Source organism: Diabrotica undecimpunctata, chromosome 3 (assembly GCF_040954645.1).
Source record: "Diabrotica undecimpunctata isolate CICGRU chromosome 3, icDiaUnde3, whole genome shotgun sequence".
Lineage (NCBI taxonomy): Eukaryota > Metazoa > Arthropoda > Insecta > Coleoptera > Chrysomelidae > Diabrotica > Diabrotica undecimpunctata.
In genome coordinates, this window is record NC_092805.1 from 80,388,412 (window position 1) to 80,403,890 (window position 15,479).

The 15,479-nt window shown below is 35.4% G+C and overlaps 1 protein-coding gene across 1 annotated transcript in view; it reads left to right on the plus strand.

Moving 5' to 3' along the window:
• Positions 1-739: 739 nt before the first annotated feature.
• LOC140436948 (MFS-type transporter SLC18B1-like) overlaps positions 740-15,479 on the plus strand; it is a 70,640-nt gene continuing 55,900 nt past the window's right edge. The window contains exons 1-2 of the mRNA XM_072526130.1: positions 740-1,076; positions 14,341-14,510. Of these exons, the coding sequence (XP_072382231.1) occupies positions 969-1,076; positions 14,341-14,510 (278 nt within the window). The 5' untranslated portion in view covers positions 740-968. The remainder of the gene's footprint in view (positions 1,077-14,340; positions 14,511-15,479) is intronic.

Here is a 15,479-nt window from a genome sequence, read left to right on the forward strand (position 1 = left end):
ATGCTTAAGAGACGCCAATTGTAATGCATCGTTCCGTAGGATAGATAGATAGATCTATGAGATAGATGGTAGATCTTTACCATCTTAATTTTAAACTAGACATAATGTAAACTAAATTTCATTTAGTAATTTTTAAAGGGTTTTTACCCCCATATTTAGTGGCTACATTCATGTATTAACCTGACACTGATGATGGAATACTTATTCCGAAAACGTTTTGTCAATTTAACATAGCCCAACGGGGTTTTTTATATACCTTTTTATAAAGGATTTTATTGAAAATTTTTTATTATTTCTAGTTTTTACTTATACCAAAACAAATACCAATGTTAAGTTATGTTATACAATTTTCTTAGATTCTGATGTTAATTAGTAAAGAAACAGGCTTCAGTTTTCTAAAATGTGGTCCACCTCTCCTTTATTTACCCTATGTTACTATGAGACAAGATATATATAAATTACTCCAACTAATAGGCAACGTTTAGAAAAAAGACGGCACCTTAAAAAGAACTAACCGTAGCTAAAATACCTAAGATATATATTATTCAGAAAATATAGCATTTTTTACTAACCAAACTTATTTTTGTTTTCTTTTAACCTTCTTCCATGACGTACTTGATAAAAAGTATGTAAATAGAACTCTGACTCCCAGACCTACGCCTGTGTTGACTATCAACATATTGTTGATTTTGGCATACAAACTAACTTATCTTCAATAAAAAGTTCCTCCATATCGAAAGAAAAACCAATTACTCGGTATCAATCATGTTATTAACAAACTCGTTTGATATTTTGACAGTTTTCTACTCGACAATGAGCAGCTAGTATGATCGTTCGGAAATACTTGTATATAAACTTTTTGATATTAATGGAGTTGTCCTATTTCTACGCGACTTTCTGAACGAGTTATAGAATATAGTTTATCTAACATTTGGTATTTTTTTGAGTATTTATTAGTTGTGTTCAAAATGGTTAACTTTACGAAGAGACAGTGGTCAACGTTGATCGTTATTGGAATTGCTGATTTTTGTAACGCCGTTTGTGTGTCGCTGCAAGCTCCATTTTATCCACAAGTAGTGAGTATTATTTACCAGTTAATTTACCATAAATAAAAGTTTAAAATTATTGGAACTTTCGATCTATTATTATTTTAGATACATTTTATTATTCAAAAAAATGTAAGTGATTACTAAAGATCAAACTCTAATTTCAGAGCTAGCTGTAAATCTTGAATTAGAGTAGTTTAAAAAAGATTTTTTTCTCCAGTATTTTAGGAATAAAAAGCCATGAAATTAAATGGAGTAAATAACTATGAAATATAGTTCAAAGAAGTGTCTTTTTTTTCTTAGCATTCCATTGTCCATTTTTGAAAATAGGCCTCTCCCAACTCCTTCCATCGATCTCTCTCCTAAGCAACATACTTCTAATTTGTTCCCACAATTCTTCTTATGTCATCTACCTATCTGATCCATGGACTTCCTCTTCGTCGTCTACCTTTGTAAGGTCTCCAATGTTGTATTGTGACGTTCCAACGTTTGTTTTTTTGTCTAGCGGTACGACCTGTGAAGTTAAATTTGAGTTTGGCAATTTTTGTGGTGATATTCTCAACTTTTTTTTTTTTGATCTTACCCAGGTATTCCCCTTTTTCATTCCCAGACAGTCGTATACCTAGCATTGCTCTTTTCATCGATCTTCCTGTTGTGGCTAGTTTATTCATATTTGTCTTGGTTAGGGTCTAGGTTTGAAATCCATATGTCTTGATAGGAAAGATGCACTGGTTGCACACTTTGCTTCTCAAGTATTGAGGTATTTTGTGGTTTTTAAGTATCCAACTGAGTTTTCCTACATATGCCAGTCTTGCTTTTCTAGTGATTTCCGCATTTTGGTCCTCTTGGTCAGTGAATCACTCTGCCGTAACGCTGTGTGATCTTTCAAAGGTCTTCGACTGTGTTTCTCATGATATTTTGCTAAAAAAACTGCATTTTTACGGTATAAGAGGTACTCCTTTGGAACTAATTTTATCGTATCTAAAGCAATCAAGTATGAAAATTGTCTGAAATAAAGCATGGAGTTCCACAAGGATCAGTTCTGGACCCTCTATTATTTATAATATACGTTAATGACTTGCCCAATTTCATAGCTCCATTTAAAACGGTTTTATTTGCAGATGAAATTACTTTTGTTTTTTCTGATAAAAATCGTTCAGTTCTAGAAACCACGTCTGAGTATGTAAATTCCAATGTTCAATCATGGTTCTTAGCAAATAAACTTAAACTAAATGATAACAAAACTCAAAATTTAATTTTTTCGTCTACCTTAGATGTGAGTATTGAAAAAAATGTCAAATTGTTGGGCATAACAGTTGACAACACATTAACTTGGAATAACCATATTGACCTTCCCAAAGGTAAACTTTCTAGTACCTTATTTTTACTCAGACAATTAAAACTTATTACAAGTGTTGATACCTTGAAAATACCGTACTTTTCTCTTTTCCATTAATTTTTAAGCTATGGTGTTATTCTGTGGGGAAACTCTTGCAATGCCCTAACAATATTTAAATTGCAAAAAAAAGCAATAAGAATAATTGCAAAAGTTAACTACTTGGGATCTTGCAAACCATTGTTTATTAAATATAAGATAATGCCTTTGCCAACATTATGGCTATACAGCGTTAATGTAGAAATACATAAAAACGCTGATGCTTTAATTAAACACTCTGACTTACATAACTATAGCACAAGAGGTGCAAATAACATCAGAACAGTTAAGTATCGTTTGAGTAAATCACAAAAAAACTCAATTGACTATAATATTGTTGTGAATTTATTAATTGTTATGTCTTTAATTTATAATGTCTTTACTAATTTATTATATTGTTCCTACTTTAATTTATTAAAAGGCACGATAATTTATATAAGTTTATTTATCACTACATATACAATAATTTATTAGTAGGCGAGCGTAACAATAATATCGCGAGCGCGAATCTTCTTTATTAACTGTCCCTCCATAACCAAAATTCCTCTATAAATATAAAGTCCTGTTATTCGAGAATGAAAACAGTTGTTTCTCGAAACACATCGAACATAGACCGCTGTTTTGCTGAAAGGCCTTCTAGACAGAGCGGCGAATTGTTCTCAGAACCGGTATGGTTAAATCGGCTTGTCTCCAGAAGGTTCGAACTGTTATGTTTTTATTACAAAGGGGGACCCATCGTGTGTCAGGTAGGCATTACCTAAAAAATACGTGAATGAATGAAAATATTAGTAATAAATATATTTACGGTTTTGGGTCAGAATTTATCGTAACATTGCCCCCCTCTTAAAAGATTGTTCCTCCTGGAACCTTGTCGGGACTGGAACCGGAACGGTATGCTGGTATCGGCAACTGGACCCTCTTTTACAACTTCCAGTTGTATAAAAATGACAAGGGATGGTTTTCTCTCCGCACCAGTAACTATGCGGATTGCAACAGACTAACACCCGGACTTCGGTGTCTTTAAAGATCTCTTCCACCATATTTCGGATAACTCTCCAATCTAATTGGCGGCACTCCAACTTTGGCATGGCTAACTTTTGCACGTCGGACTCCAGTACGTGCTCTCTTAATTTAAGTAAGGCTTCCCATACATCTCGGTAGGTAGGTTGGTCACGGGCAGTGTCTTTTGTTACCAGGTAGAAAAGGTAACGTGAGGCATCTAGGAGTTTCAAGGTTTTACCGGGAGCTGGCACTTGGCATTGAAGTTCTGCAACTCGACCAAACTTCCTTCGAAAGACGGATGCCAACCCTGGTGCGTCTTTGATACTGGCCGGGATGGTAAGGGCCAGCGAGTAGTCATCGGGGAGCGCGAGTAGATCTTGCTTTTCTTCAGTGGTAACACCATGTCTCGCTTTACCGGTACCTCCATAGGCACCCATGAATTCCTCAAACGTGAGGTCAGACACATCGTGGATTTGGTTTACTTCCACTTCTTCATCTACGTTGTGGTCACCTTCGAAAGACGCCAACCGGTTATGGTGTACTATCATCGGCTTTCCCCTCGGAATCTTGCTTATTCGGTAGATGACATCGTTGATCTTCTCCATAATGAGGTATGGACCTTCCCGAAACTGCTGCAATTTGGGAGAACAACCTTTTCGCTTCTTGGGATTATACAGCCATACTTTGTCGTTCTTCTTAAAGCAACCCTTTTCGGCTTGTGTATCGTACCGTTTCTTCATTCGGTCGCTAGCGATCTGAAGGTGGGAACGGACCAACTCATGTACATCGTCCATTCTTTTTCGTAATCCGATCACATAATCTTCACCCGCTACATCTTCTCCAGGTCGACACCCAAACTCTAGATCACAAGGTAGTCGCATTTCGCGTCCGAATAGGACTTTGGCTGGTGTCTGGCCTGTTGATTCGTTAACAGCAGATCTGTAGGCCATTGTGAAGAACGGAAGGTATTGGTCCCAGTCTCGCTGATGATCGGACACCATCTTTGTCAAATACTTGCCAACTGTCCTATTCATTCGTTCTACCATACCATCCGATTGCGGATGATACGCGGTACTTCTTGTTTTCTTCATGCCTAGTCTATCACATATTCCTTGGAATAGATCGCTTTCGAAGTTCCTGCCTTGGTCACTATGGATCTCCAAAGGCACTCCAAATCGGCTGATATATTCTTGGATCAACTTATCTGCAACGGTGGCGGCCTTCTGGTCTGGAAGTGCGTAAATCTCGACCCACTTAGTGAAGTAATCCATTACTACCAGCATGTACTTGCCTCCATTTTCACTTTCTGGAAATGGCCCAGCGATGTCCAAAGCTATTCTTTCAAACGGGCTTCCAACATTATATTGTCTCATAGGAGCTCTCCTTTTTCGGTAAGGCCCGTTACTCGTGGCACAAATAGTACATTTCTTACACCAGTCTTTTACATCGTCGAAACTGTTCATCCAATAAAACCGTTCCCGAATTCGCTGAAGGGTATATCCCAGCGGTATTCTCTTGCTTCCTCTGTAAGTCGCGTTAATGGCTTAGCGATATCTGCAAACTTCTTAATAAACCTCCGGTAGTAAGTACATAGTCCAAGAAAACTTCTCACTTGATGTTTGTCAGTTGGTTTTGGCCATTCCTTAATAGAATCGATTTTTCCCTTATCCACGGCCACTCCTTCTTTACTGACTATATGACCCAGATAATTGACTTTACCTTGAAATAGCTGGCACTTCTTGGGGTTTAGCATCAATTGGGCAGCTTTAAGTCGATTAAAAACGTTTTCTAAATTCCTCAAATGATCTTCGAATGTCTCCCCCAAGACGATTATGTCATCTAAATAAACCAGGCATGTTTTCCTAGATAACCCTCTCAACACATTTTCCATAAGCCTCTCAAATGTCGCAGGAGCATTACAGAGTCCAAATGGCATAACGTTGAATTGCCACAATCCAGATCCTGTGGTGAAGGCTGTCTTTTCTTTATCTACTGGGTCCATTTCTACCTGCCAGTATCCAGACTTCAAATCCAAGGTAGAAAACAATTTACTTCCAGCCAATGTGTCCAATGTGTCATCGATCCGAGGCAGAGGATAACTATCCTTCTTGGTAACGTTGTTCAGCAAACGGTAATCCACACAGAACCTCGTCGTTCCGTCTTTCTTCTTAACCAGGACCACCGGAGAGACCCATGGGCTCGTAGAAGGTTCTATCACCCCGTCTTTCTTCATTTCCTGAACAATCGTTTCAGCTTCCTCTCTTTTTGCCTGTGGTAATCGTCGAGCTGTTTGACGAATTGGCTTAGCATTACCAGTATTAATTTTATGCTTAACAACGGTAGTTCTTCCCGTTTTTCCTCCTTTCGGTACGAAAATATCACGATACTGCCGAAGAAATTCCCTTAATTTCCTTTTCTCCATCTGGTTTAGAGACTGTCCTGCAACTGCAATCATTTGGTCGAATTTGTCGTTGGAATTATCAGATGTTGTCGCCTGACGGATTATGGATGTCACAGGTACACAAGTTCCTACTTTTGTCTCTTTCTTGATTGTCACTGGGTAGTCATTGACATTGATAAGCCTCACAGGAATTTCCTTAGCCAAAGTCACCAATTCCTTTCCAATTATGATTCCACGGCCAACCTCATCGTCGTGGTTCCAAGGCTCCATCATAACAGGTCTCCCTTCGTCTACAATTCCCTGTAGTCGCGCTACTATGATCGTTTCGCTTCTCGCAGGCACGACTGTATCTTCTGTAATGGCTGCTTGCACAGTGTTGTCATTATGTGGATGGAGAAATACCTCCTCGTTGCCAACTTTGATTACCTTATTCTTAAAATCCAATTGGAATCCATGCATATTCATTACGTCCATTCCTAATATAACATCCTCTTCGATGTCAGCAACTATAACAGTATGGACAAACTTTTCTGCCCCAATTCCCAATTGTACCTGGATTTCTCCATGAATGTTGGCATTTTCACCTGTAGCGGTCCGAAGTCATAACCTCGTTGGTAACAGTTTCTTTCGGCTGTTTATAACTGTCGGGCGTATAATGGTTCTGGTCGTTTCGGTATCCACCAACAACGTATGCTTTTTACCATTTATGTCTCCATCTACATATACACTATCTTCACGACATTTCAAAGAAGCTATTAGTATGAGAGGGTCTTTGGAAAAGTTTTGGGTCGAAGCTGCCCCCTAAGGCTGACCCGTTCTAGTTTTCCTGATGGTGCGTTTCTTGATTTGCGTCGTACCTAGGGTACTTACAGGAGCTTCGTACGTGTCCTATTTCGCCACAATTCCAGCATCTGATGATCTTCGTTTTCTTATTTGTCATGCTTTTCATCATATTAACGAGCTGGTCAAGTTTATCTTCATCTCCTTCCTCTTTTACAGTCCTAACTTTACTGTACCCGCCAGAGGCCTGTGTAGCTGACTCGTATTCGAGGGCGGCGGATAAGACATCAACCAGCGTCTTGTGACGAGCTAATCGTAGTGTTCTCTGCATTTCATGATCACGAAGACCATCAATAAACGTTTGAACGGCCAATTTTTCCATCATGTCTTCGGGAGCTGTTGGATAAGCATATCGTACTAATCTGGCAATATCTACCTCATATTCTTGAAGAGCCTCATCTTTCTTCTGTCTACGATTTTTAAGCTGCGACTGATATACATGCTCCAAATGTTCGTGGCCATATCGCATATTTAACCTCTTCTTCAGTTGTTCGAAATCATCGGTCTCCTCTACGGCTATGGTCTGAAGCACATCTAAGGCATCTCCTCGAAGAGCGATAGTCAGGTTTACCGCCTTTTCTTTTTCAGACCATCCATTTGCTCTTGCGGCTGATTCGAACTGTTTCATGTAGTTGTTCCATGACGATTTTCCATCGAAAGTTGGGACTTTCACATGGACAGAACCTCCACTTCCTTCAAATTTCGGCCGTGTTTCCAACTTACATTTCGTCTCTTCTTCTTTTGTCTCCACTGTAATTGGATTGTTTCCTCTCTCTGCTGTCCCTGTTTCCTCCATCTTCCTTTCCATCTCTTTAATCTTTTCTTCGAAGGCCGACATATCGGCAGCAACTTGGTTTTTTAGCGAAGACATTCTATCGTCGAGGGCAGACATCTCGGAAGTTACTTTAGAGATGTTAGCAGAAACTTTACTTTCCAGAGAAGAAATCTCGTTAGAAACTTTGTTTTCTAATGAGGCGATGTCGCCGGAAACTTTCGAAATATCGCCAGAAACTTTGTTCTCCAATGATGCGATGTCACCGGAAACTTTGTTCTCTAATGATGCGATGTCGCCGGAAACTTTCGAAATATCGCCAGAAACTTTGTTCTCTAATGATGCGATGTCACCAGAAACTTTCGAAATCGACGAAAGGGCAGCATCTTCAAATATATAAGTCTCTGGATCTAGTCCTTCTTCTAGCAAAGCGTTCTTTAGTCGTTGGACTAACTCAGCCTTTTTTCCGGTGGAAGCTAATTCTCTGTCTTCAAGATGTCTTCTTAAATTAGTCACTGTCAGCTCATAAATCGTAGCCATTTTCACAATTTATTTTATATTCACTTGTATTATTATTATAAGTCTAATTTATGTTCGATCTCACTTCTGGCACCATTTGTTGTGAATTTATTAATTGTTATGTCTTTAATTTATAATGTCTTTACTAATTTATTATATTGTTCCTACTTTAATTTATTAAAAGGCACGATAATTTATATAAGTTTATTTATCACTACATATACAATAATTTATTAGTAGGCGAGCGTAATAATAATATCGCGAGCGCGAATCTTCTTTATTAACTGTCCCTCCATAACCAAAATTCCTCTATAAATATAAAGTCCTGTTATTCGAGAATGAAAACAGTTGTTTCTCGAAACACATCGAACATAGACCGCTGTTTTGCTGAAAGGCCTTCTAGACAGAGCGGCGAATTGTTCTCAGAACCGGTATGGTTAAATCGGCTTGTCTCCAGAAGGTTCGAACTGTTATGTTTTTATTACAAAGGGGGACCCATCGTGTGTCAGGTAGGCATTACCTAAAAAATACGTGAATGAATGAAAATATTAGTAATAAATATATTTACGGTTTTGGGTCAGAATTTATCGTAACAATATATACAATATCCTACCGAAGGATTTAAAACAACTATCGATGAATAAATTTAAAGTAAATCTGAAAAGATACCTTTTGAGATTTGCTTTGACTCTGTTAGTGAATACTTTGATCACTTCAAGGCAGTAACATGAACATGGATGTACTCACTATGTTGGTATATGTCTTATTTTGCATATTTTATGTTCTATTTTATGTTATGCGCATTAATGTATTTTCATCTCCCATTGTATTTTGTGTATGTTGTCTATTATCTATTTTACTTATACATATAATTGACTTGCTACAAACAAATGTAAAATTTGTAAACGTAGTTAAATAAATCTTGAATCTTGAATGTTGAATGTTGAATCTTGAATCTTGAATCTTGAATCTTGAATCTTGAATCTTGAATCTTGAATCTTGAATCTTGAATCTTGAATCTTGAATCTTGAATCTTGAATCTTGAATCTTGAATCTTGAATCTTGAATCTTGAATCTTGAATCTTGAATCTTGAATCTTGAATCTTGAATCTTGAATCTTGAATCTTGAATCTTGAATCTTGAATGTTGAATCTTGAATCTTGAATCTTGAATCTTGAATCTTGAATCTTGAATCTTGAATCTTGAATCTTGAATCTTGAATCTTGAATCTTGAATCTTGAATCTTGAATCTTGAATCTTGAATCTTGAATCTTGAATCTTGAATCTTGAATCTTGAATCTTGAATCTTGAATCTTGAATCTTGAATCTTGAATCTTGAATCTTGAATCTTGAATCTTGAATCTTGAATCTTGAATCTTGAATCTTGAATCTTGAATCTTGAATCTTGAATCTTGAATCTTGAATCTTGAATCTTGAATCTTGAATCTTGAATCTTGAATCTTGAATCTTGAATCTTGAATCTTGAATCTTGAATCTTGAATCTTGAATCTTGAATCTTGAATCTTGAATCTTGAATTTTGAATCTTGAATCTCTTTGTCAAATTTCAGAATTCGACCTGGATAGATATATTCCTTGACTTGTTGCTATCTCACTGCCATTTATAATTATACGTGTGAGCTTGCCTATGTTTGTCATTGTTTTTGTTTTTGTCATATTCATTTTCAGTTCCTTTATCATAATTTGTAATTTCTCGAAGGTGCTATAATCACGATGTCTCCAGCGAATCTGAGGTGGTTTAACTTGTTGCATTACCCTTGATGCCATACGTTGTCCAATTTGTAGTTTTAAAGACGTCTTCTAGAGCTAAATTAAAACGCTTTGGAGATATTACGTCGCCTTGTTTAACTCCTCTCTTAATGGGGATGGGATTTATATTTTCATCTAGTTATAGTATTATAGTTGCGTTTTCATATATATTATGTATTAGTTGCCTATATCTCATATATTAATAGCTTATTCTATAGCATATATCTTGAATACTATCAAATGCCTTTTCATAGTCTACGAAGGCAAGAAATACAGGTAGTCGGTACTTCGTTGCCTTCTTTGTCAGTGTTCTCATTGTCACAAGATGGTCTGATGTACTATATTCTTTGCGAAAGATAGCCTGTTTAACTGGTTGGTAATTATCCATTTTGTAAGTCAATCAATTGTAAATAATTCGTATAACCAGTTTGTATACTTGACTGAGTAACGATATTTTTGCCCTTTTTTGTGTAAGAGTATTACTAGATTTTCTTTCCAGTCTTTAAGGATTTTGCTATTATGGAGACATCTATTAAATAGCTCTGCTAGTATAAGGATTGTTACTGTCTTGCTTGTTTTCAAGAGCTCAGCAATTATTCCGTCGTGTCCTGGAGTTTTATTATTTTTTGGCTCTCTTAAAGTGCTTTTTGTTTCAAATCCCTCTATATTTGGTAGTACCTCTGATCTCACGTGTTTTATTTTTCTTTTGACGTTCTCCTTTATTGATTTAATAGACTGGCTTTGCAAGCTCTAAGATTTTGTAGAAGACTTAGACTATCTTTGATATTTTATATTTGTTTATTTCTGCGTTATTATTGGTGTCTTTAATTTTGATCATATTTTGGAGACTGAGTGTTGGTTTCAGACATTTAGGCCTCTGTTATTTTTGCTCTATTAAGTTCCCCTTCCATTTTTTTACGTTGCGTTTTAATTCTTTTAAGATGCTCTATTAAGTTCTACGTATGCTTGAATATGGCGGTCGTTTTCCGCTGGTTCTTGACTTCGTTAGTTGTTTAGTTTCGTTTCTTATTTTGTCTTTTTTAGTTTTTGTTTCCTTTGCGACCTGTAGTCCGGCTTCGAAAAGGTTTTTATTTAAATTTGTGTTAATATCGTTAATTTGGTCTTGATTATGTGAAGAACCTGATTTGAACTTACCCGCTAAGCCCTTTCGGATTTCCTCTTCATGTGTTTGAAGGCTTCTATCCGCGTTACTTTTTTTAGAAGTAATTTTTTTCTCTTCTTTTATGTTTAATAAATATTTATTTTCGTTTTAACTATACGATGGTCATTATCACTTGTTCTTTTGTTTATTGTTATCACGTCTTCAAATATTCTTTTTTTTTTTTTTTTGTTTAAGAGAAAACAGTTTATTTCACTTTTGGTAATTTTTTCAGGTGCGATCCATGTCCACTTTCTGTTGAATTTCTTTTTGTAAAAGGTATTTATAGCATATATGTTTTCTTCTTTCAGGAATTTTATGTTTTTTTTTTCTCTTGCGTTTTTTGTGCCAAATCCGAAATTTGCAATCTTATTTTCGGAATCTCCAATTTTTCTTCTAATTTTGGCATTAAAATCTTCCAATATTATTATTATTATAGATTCCTTGTTGTCATCCATAGCTTTTTTAAGGTCGTCGTAAAAAGTATTTATTTTATTCTCAATGCTTTTTCAGTTAGAGCATAAACATGCACAATCTTTATTCTGGTTTGTAAATTTCGTTTTAAGATCATGCATGTTATCCTGTCCGAGATGCTATGAATTATTTGAATTTGTGATTTCCTCTTCTTGTTAAATAGGAAACCTATTCCATCATATGTATAATCTTCCTTGTCTTTGCAGAAGAGCCTGTTAGAGCCTGTTAGGAAAGTCGCTAGAATATAATATAGATACACTTCACATACAATCGTCGACTTCAAAGCAGCCTATGACAGTGTTAGACGAGCTACACTATATATAATGTAATGGTAGACTTTGGAATGGCAACTAAGTTAGTTAATATAAAAATTAAGGGGAAAATCTTAGTAGTTGGCTGTATACCATAGTTAAAAAACTTATACAGAAGTAAAAAACTTTAAAATTTGTATATTGGTATAAAAATATTTACTTTAAAACTTGTTAAAAGTGTCGTCCAAAATTTATAGATGCATAACGTTTTCGATCTAGCTCAGATCATCCTTAGTGCCTTTTTTTTGGTACTTGAAGCTTGCACTTAAATTGCAGCGTAGACATCAATATATGGTTTTACATATTTAAATTTAAATTATAATGCGACCCTAGGTCGATGACAATGGTTGAAGATTTTAATACTTGTTGAGCAACATGTTTCTTTGCTCAACTTGAACACGTGGTTCTTGTCAGTTAAACCGAGTTGGTCTGTATCGCTACAATTTTAGTGTTAGCTTCAAGTAACAAAAGAAGTCACTGAGGATGATCTGAGCTAGATCGAAAACTTTATGCACTTATAAATTTTGGACGACACTTTTAACAAGTTTTAAATTACATTTTTTTATACCAATATACAAATTTTGAAGTTTTTTACTTCTGTATAAGTACCATTGCAAAACGTAAGCTGGTGCAGCGGCGGCTCGCCAGGTGAAGTAGGTGAAGGTGAGGTTCACCAAAAAAATATAATTAAATTGAGACAAATAAATAAAAAATAAAAGCAACATTAATATATCTAAATTCTGAAATCAATTATTTATTCTCTTTTAATTAATCTAAAAATTAAAAAAGGCAGCTAACTTTATTATCGGTTAGGTAGGTACTTGACGGTCAAGTCCTGACCTGTGTCACTTGCTGTGTAGTGCGTATGATTCAGGAATAGGTCGGTGAAGATTATTTTTGAAATGCGAAATTCATCTGCATTAGCGTTCACGGTTGCCATGGCAATGTGACGTCAGCTTGTCCCTAGTGATAGTTGAGAAAAAAAGCAAGTGCAGTGCCGTTGAAAAATATCTTATTCGTCTTCACGCACTGGCCACTAGTTGCATGGATACCTATTTAGTATTTGCAGCGACAATATTTTGAAATTTAGTCTATTATATAGATATTTTTTATATAGTATAGTGTATAATATAGTATTTATAAGTTTAGTTTAGTCACAGTATTAAGTTTATTTGTTTAGTGCACTTTATTAATACATTTCTCTGTGGTTTGTTTCGGATTTCGGATATAAAGTGTTCTCGTGGATTTCGTTTGAACAAAAATAATTTTAGACAGACATAAATCCCATTAATGACTTGGTGTGTAATATATTAGAGACTCCGTTTAGCAGGCGAGGTGTTTTAATCGCCAAAAAACCCCCAATGAAATGTCAAGGTTCAGAACTAAAATACCCCAAGCAAGTAGAACATATCGTATCTAGTATAAGTGCCCTAAAAAACTGTTTTCAAGTTATTAGGGCCCTAAACTCTATTTTTTAACGAATTTTTAATGAGATTTGGACGCGAATTAGGTACCAAAACTCCTTTTGGCTCCGGCAAGCTTTCCTCATCTTCACCACTTTTTTAGGCCACGAGCCGCCGCTGAGCTGGTGTGTTAGAATTCAAGGAGAAAACACGTACGTTCTTTAATATTAATAAAGGTCCAAGGCAGGGAGACGCGCTAGAGTGCCTCCTCTTAAATATTGCCTTGGAAAAGGCAGTCTAGGAATAATCAAAACGATCAAAAATATCTGCCAAAACAACACAATAAAAGTAAAAGTAGAAGAATAACTAACTGACCCTATTCCTCTATTATTGTAGTGAACAGAAAGAAGTACAGTATATCCATGGTCTTTAAAAACATCTGAGAAATAAAAACCTAAAACGTACAGTAAAGACAAGATTACCAGACCTTAATAGAACCGGTGTTGATATATGGGGCTGACACATGGACTTTCTTCCAAAATGACGAGAGACGAATTCAAGTATTATTTGAGAGAAAAATACTTTAAAAAGATCTTTGGGGTCGTAAATGACAATGGTTTATGGCGTCAAAGACATAACTTTGAAGGTGTAGAGATTAAGATGGGCTGGACACGCATAGCCTAAGACATGATGTCTGTCATTTAGCTAATAATTAATGCATGACTACATTCCACAATAAAGGAGATAATATTCTGGTTCACAAAGTTAAGACTGTATCCCCCAGTAATCGCGAATCACGGTTGTTAAGTATGCAGTGTATCGAAACTAAGCCAAACTTTATATTTAAATTTATGTTTTTACTTGACTTTTATTTGGTCTGTAGAATTTAAAAGCTCCTTTCGGAAAACATAAAATATTTTGCGGTCTATATTGATATATTTGTTAGGTACATGCTAAATGATACCTACGCAAAAAGCAGCAACGTCCACTAATAACTAAAAATTATTCTTGAGTGTATTGGGGATATTTACCTCTTTTACGATATTTAAGTGACGACTTTTTTCTTTCCTTCCTACAATTTCATATAAAGTTCTAAATATTCAAGCTAACTTCCACTACGATGCAGCGACTAGGTCTTACGAAATTAGGAAAAGCGTCTATTTATGTTTCCAAAGTCACCACAAATGTATTTCTTATTTTTTATTTCTAGGCTGAAAGTAAGCATTGCACAGCGACAGAGTATGGATTGGTGTTCGGAATTTTTGAGTTTGTGGTGTTCTTGATTAGTCCTATATATGGAGCAAACCTGAATAGAATTGGACCTAAACTTATGTTTAATGTTGGAGGCTACACGATTGGTGTATGTGCCATATTGTTTGGGTAAGTATTATTATTTACATTATATTTATTAAAATTATTTCAAACGATCAATATGTTTATATGCGTATGCAGCTTTTGTTTACTTTATAGTATCGTCTAGTTTTAAATAAATAACTAAAGTTTAAATTGAGATTATGTTCTAATTACACATCCTTTGTTCTATCAGATTTTTATGCTTGGCAAACTATGTATACAATAAATAATTTGATACATAATTAAGGTGATAATTTTGATCATTTGACATCTACGTAAAATTATCATGTACAGATCACATAAATTATTTATTGGAATATCACAAGAATGTTTTTATGTAAGAGTTGGTCGTAAGATCTTTGTATCAAACAATTTCCGTTAATTAAACTTCACTATAAGTTATACGTTCTTTATAAAAGCCAGCAACTTTCTTTAATGATGTGTCTTAATTGTCTTGTTTTGCCGGTGTATAAGTGCCTCACATGTGTTTTTGCTTTTACCTACCTTCTGGTAAGAATAAACTAGATGATATTGCTAATAAACTTCTTCATATGATTTTGCCAATGCATGGTTCTAGATGTGTTGTTATGACCATTTTCCTTTACTTTTGAACCTTATTTTTATCCCTCAAGGAATCTTTCATGACGTCATGAAACGGTTCTGAGCTTTCCAAGGTTTTTCTGTAGCATGCTTTTGTCAATAAGTTTGTTAGTTCATTCTTTTCACCTTTCATAATATTGGCATCCACATAAGAGACATTTTATTGTCTTCTGCCGAATTAGTAAAAAGATCCTTCTAATTCCTTGTCTCAGAAAAATAGGGAGTTGGTTTAACATAGTAAATTAGAAACTTTAAAAGATATTTACATCACATTACAGGATTGCAAAATCGTAATGTTGATCTTCCACCACTGCAAAATAGAAAATGCTTAGTCTTTAATTAAAAAAAAATTATGATAAATGTAAAGTAATAGAGTAACCTTTTACTCTGCCCGTC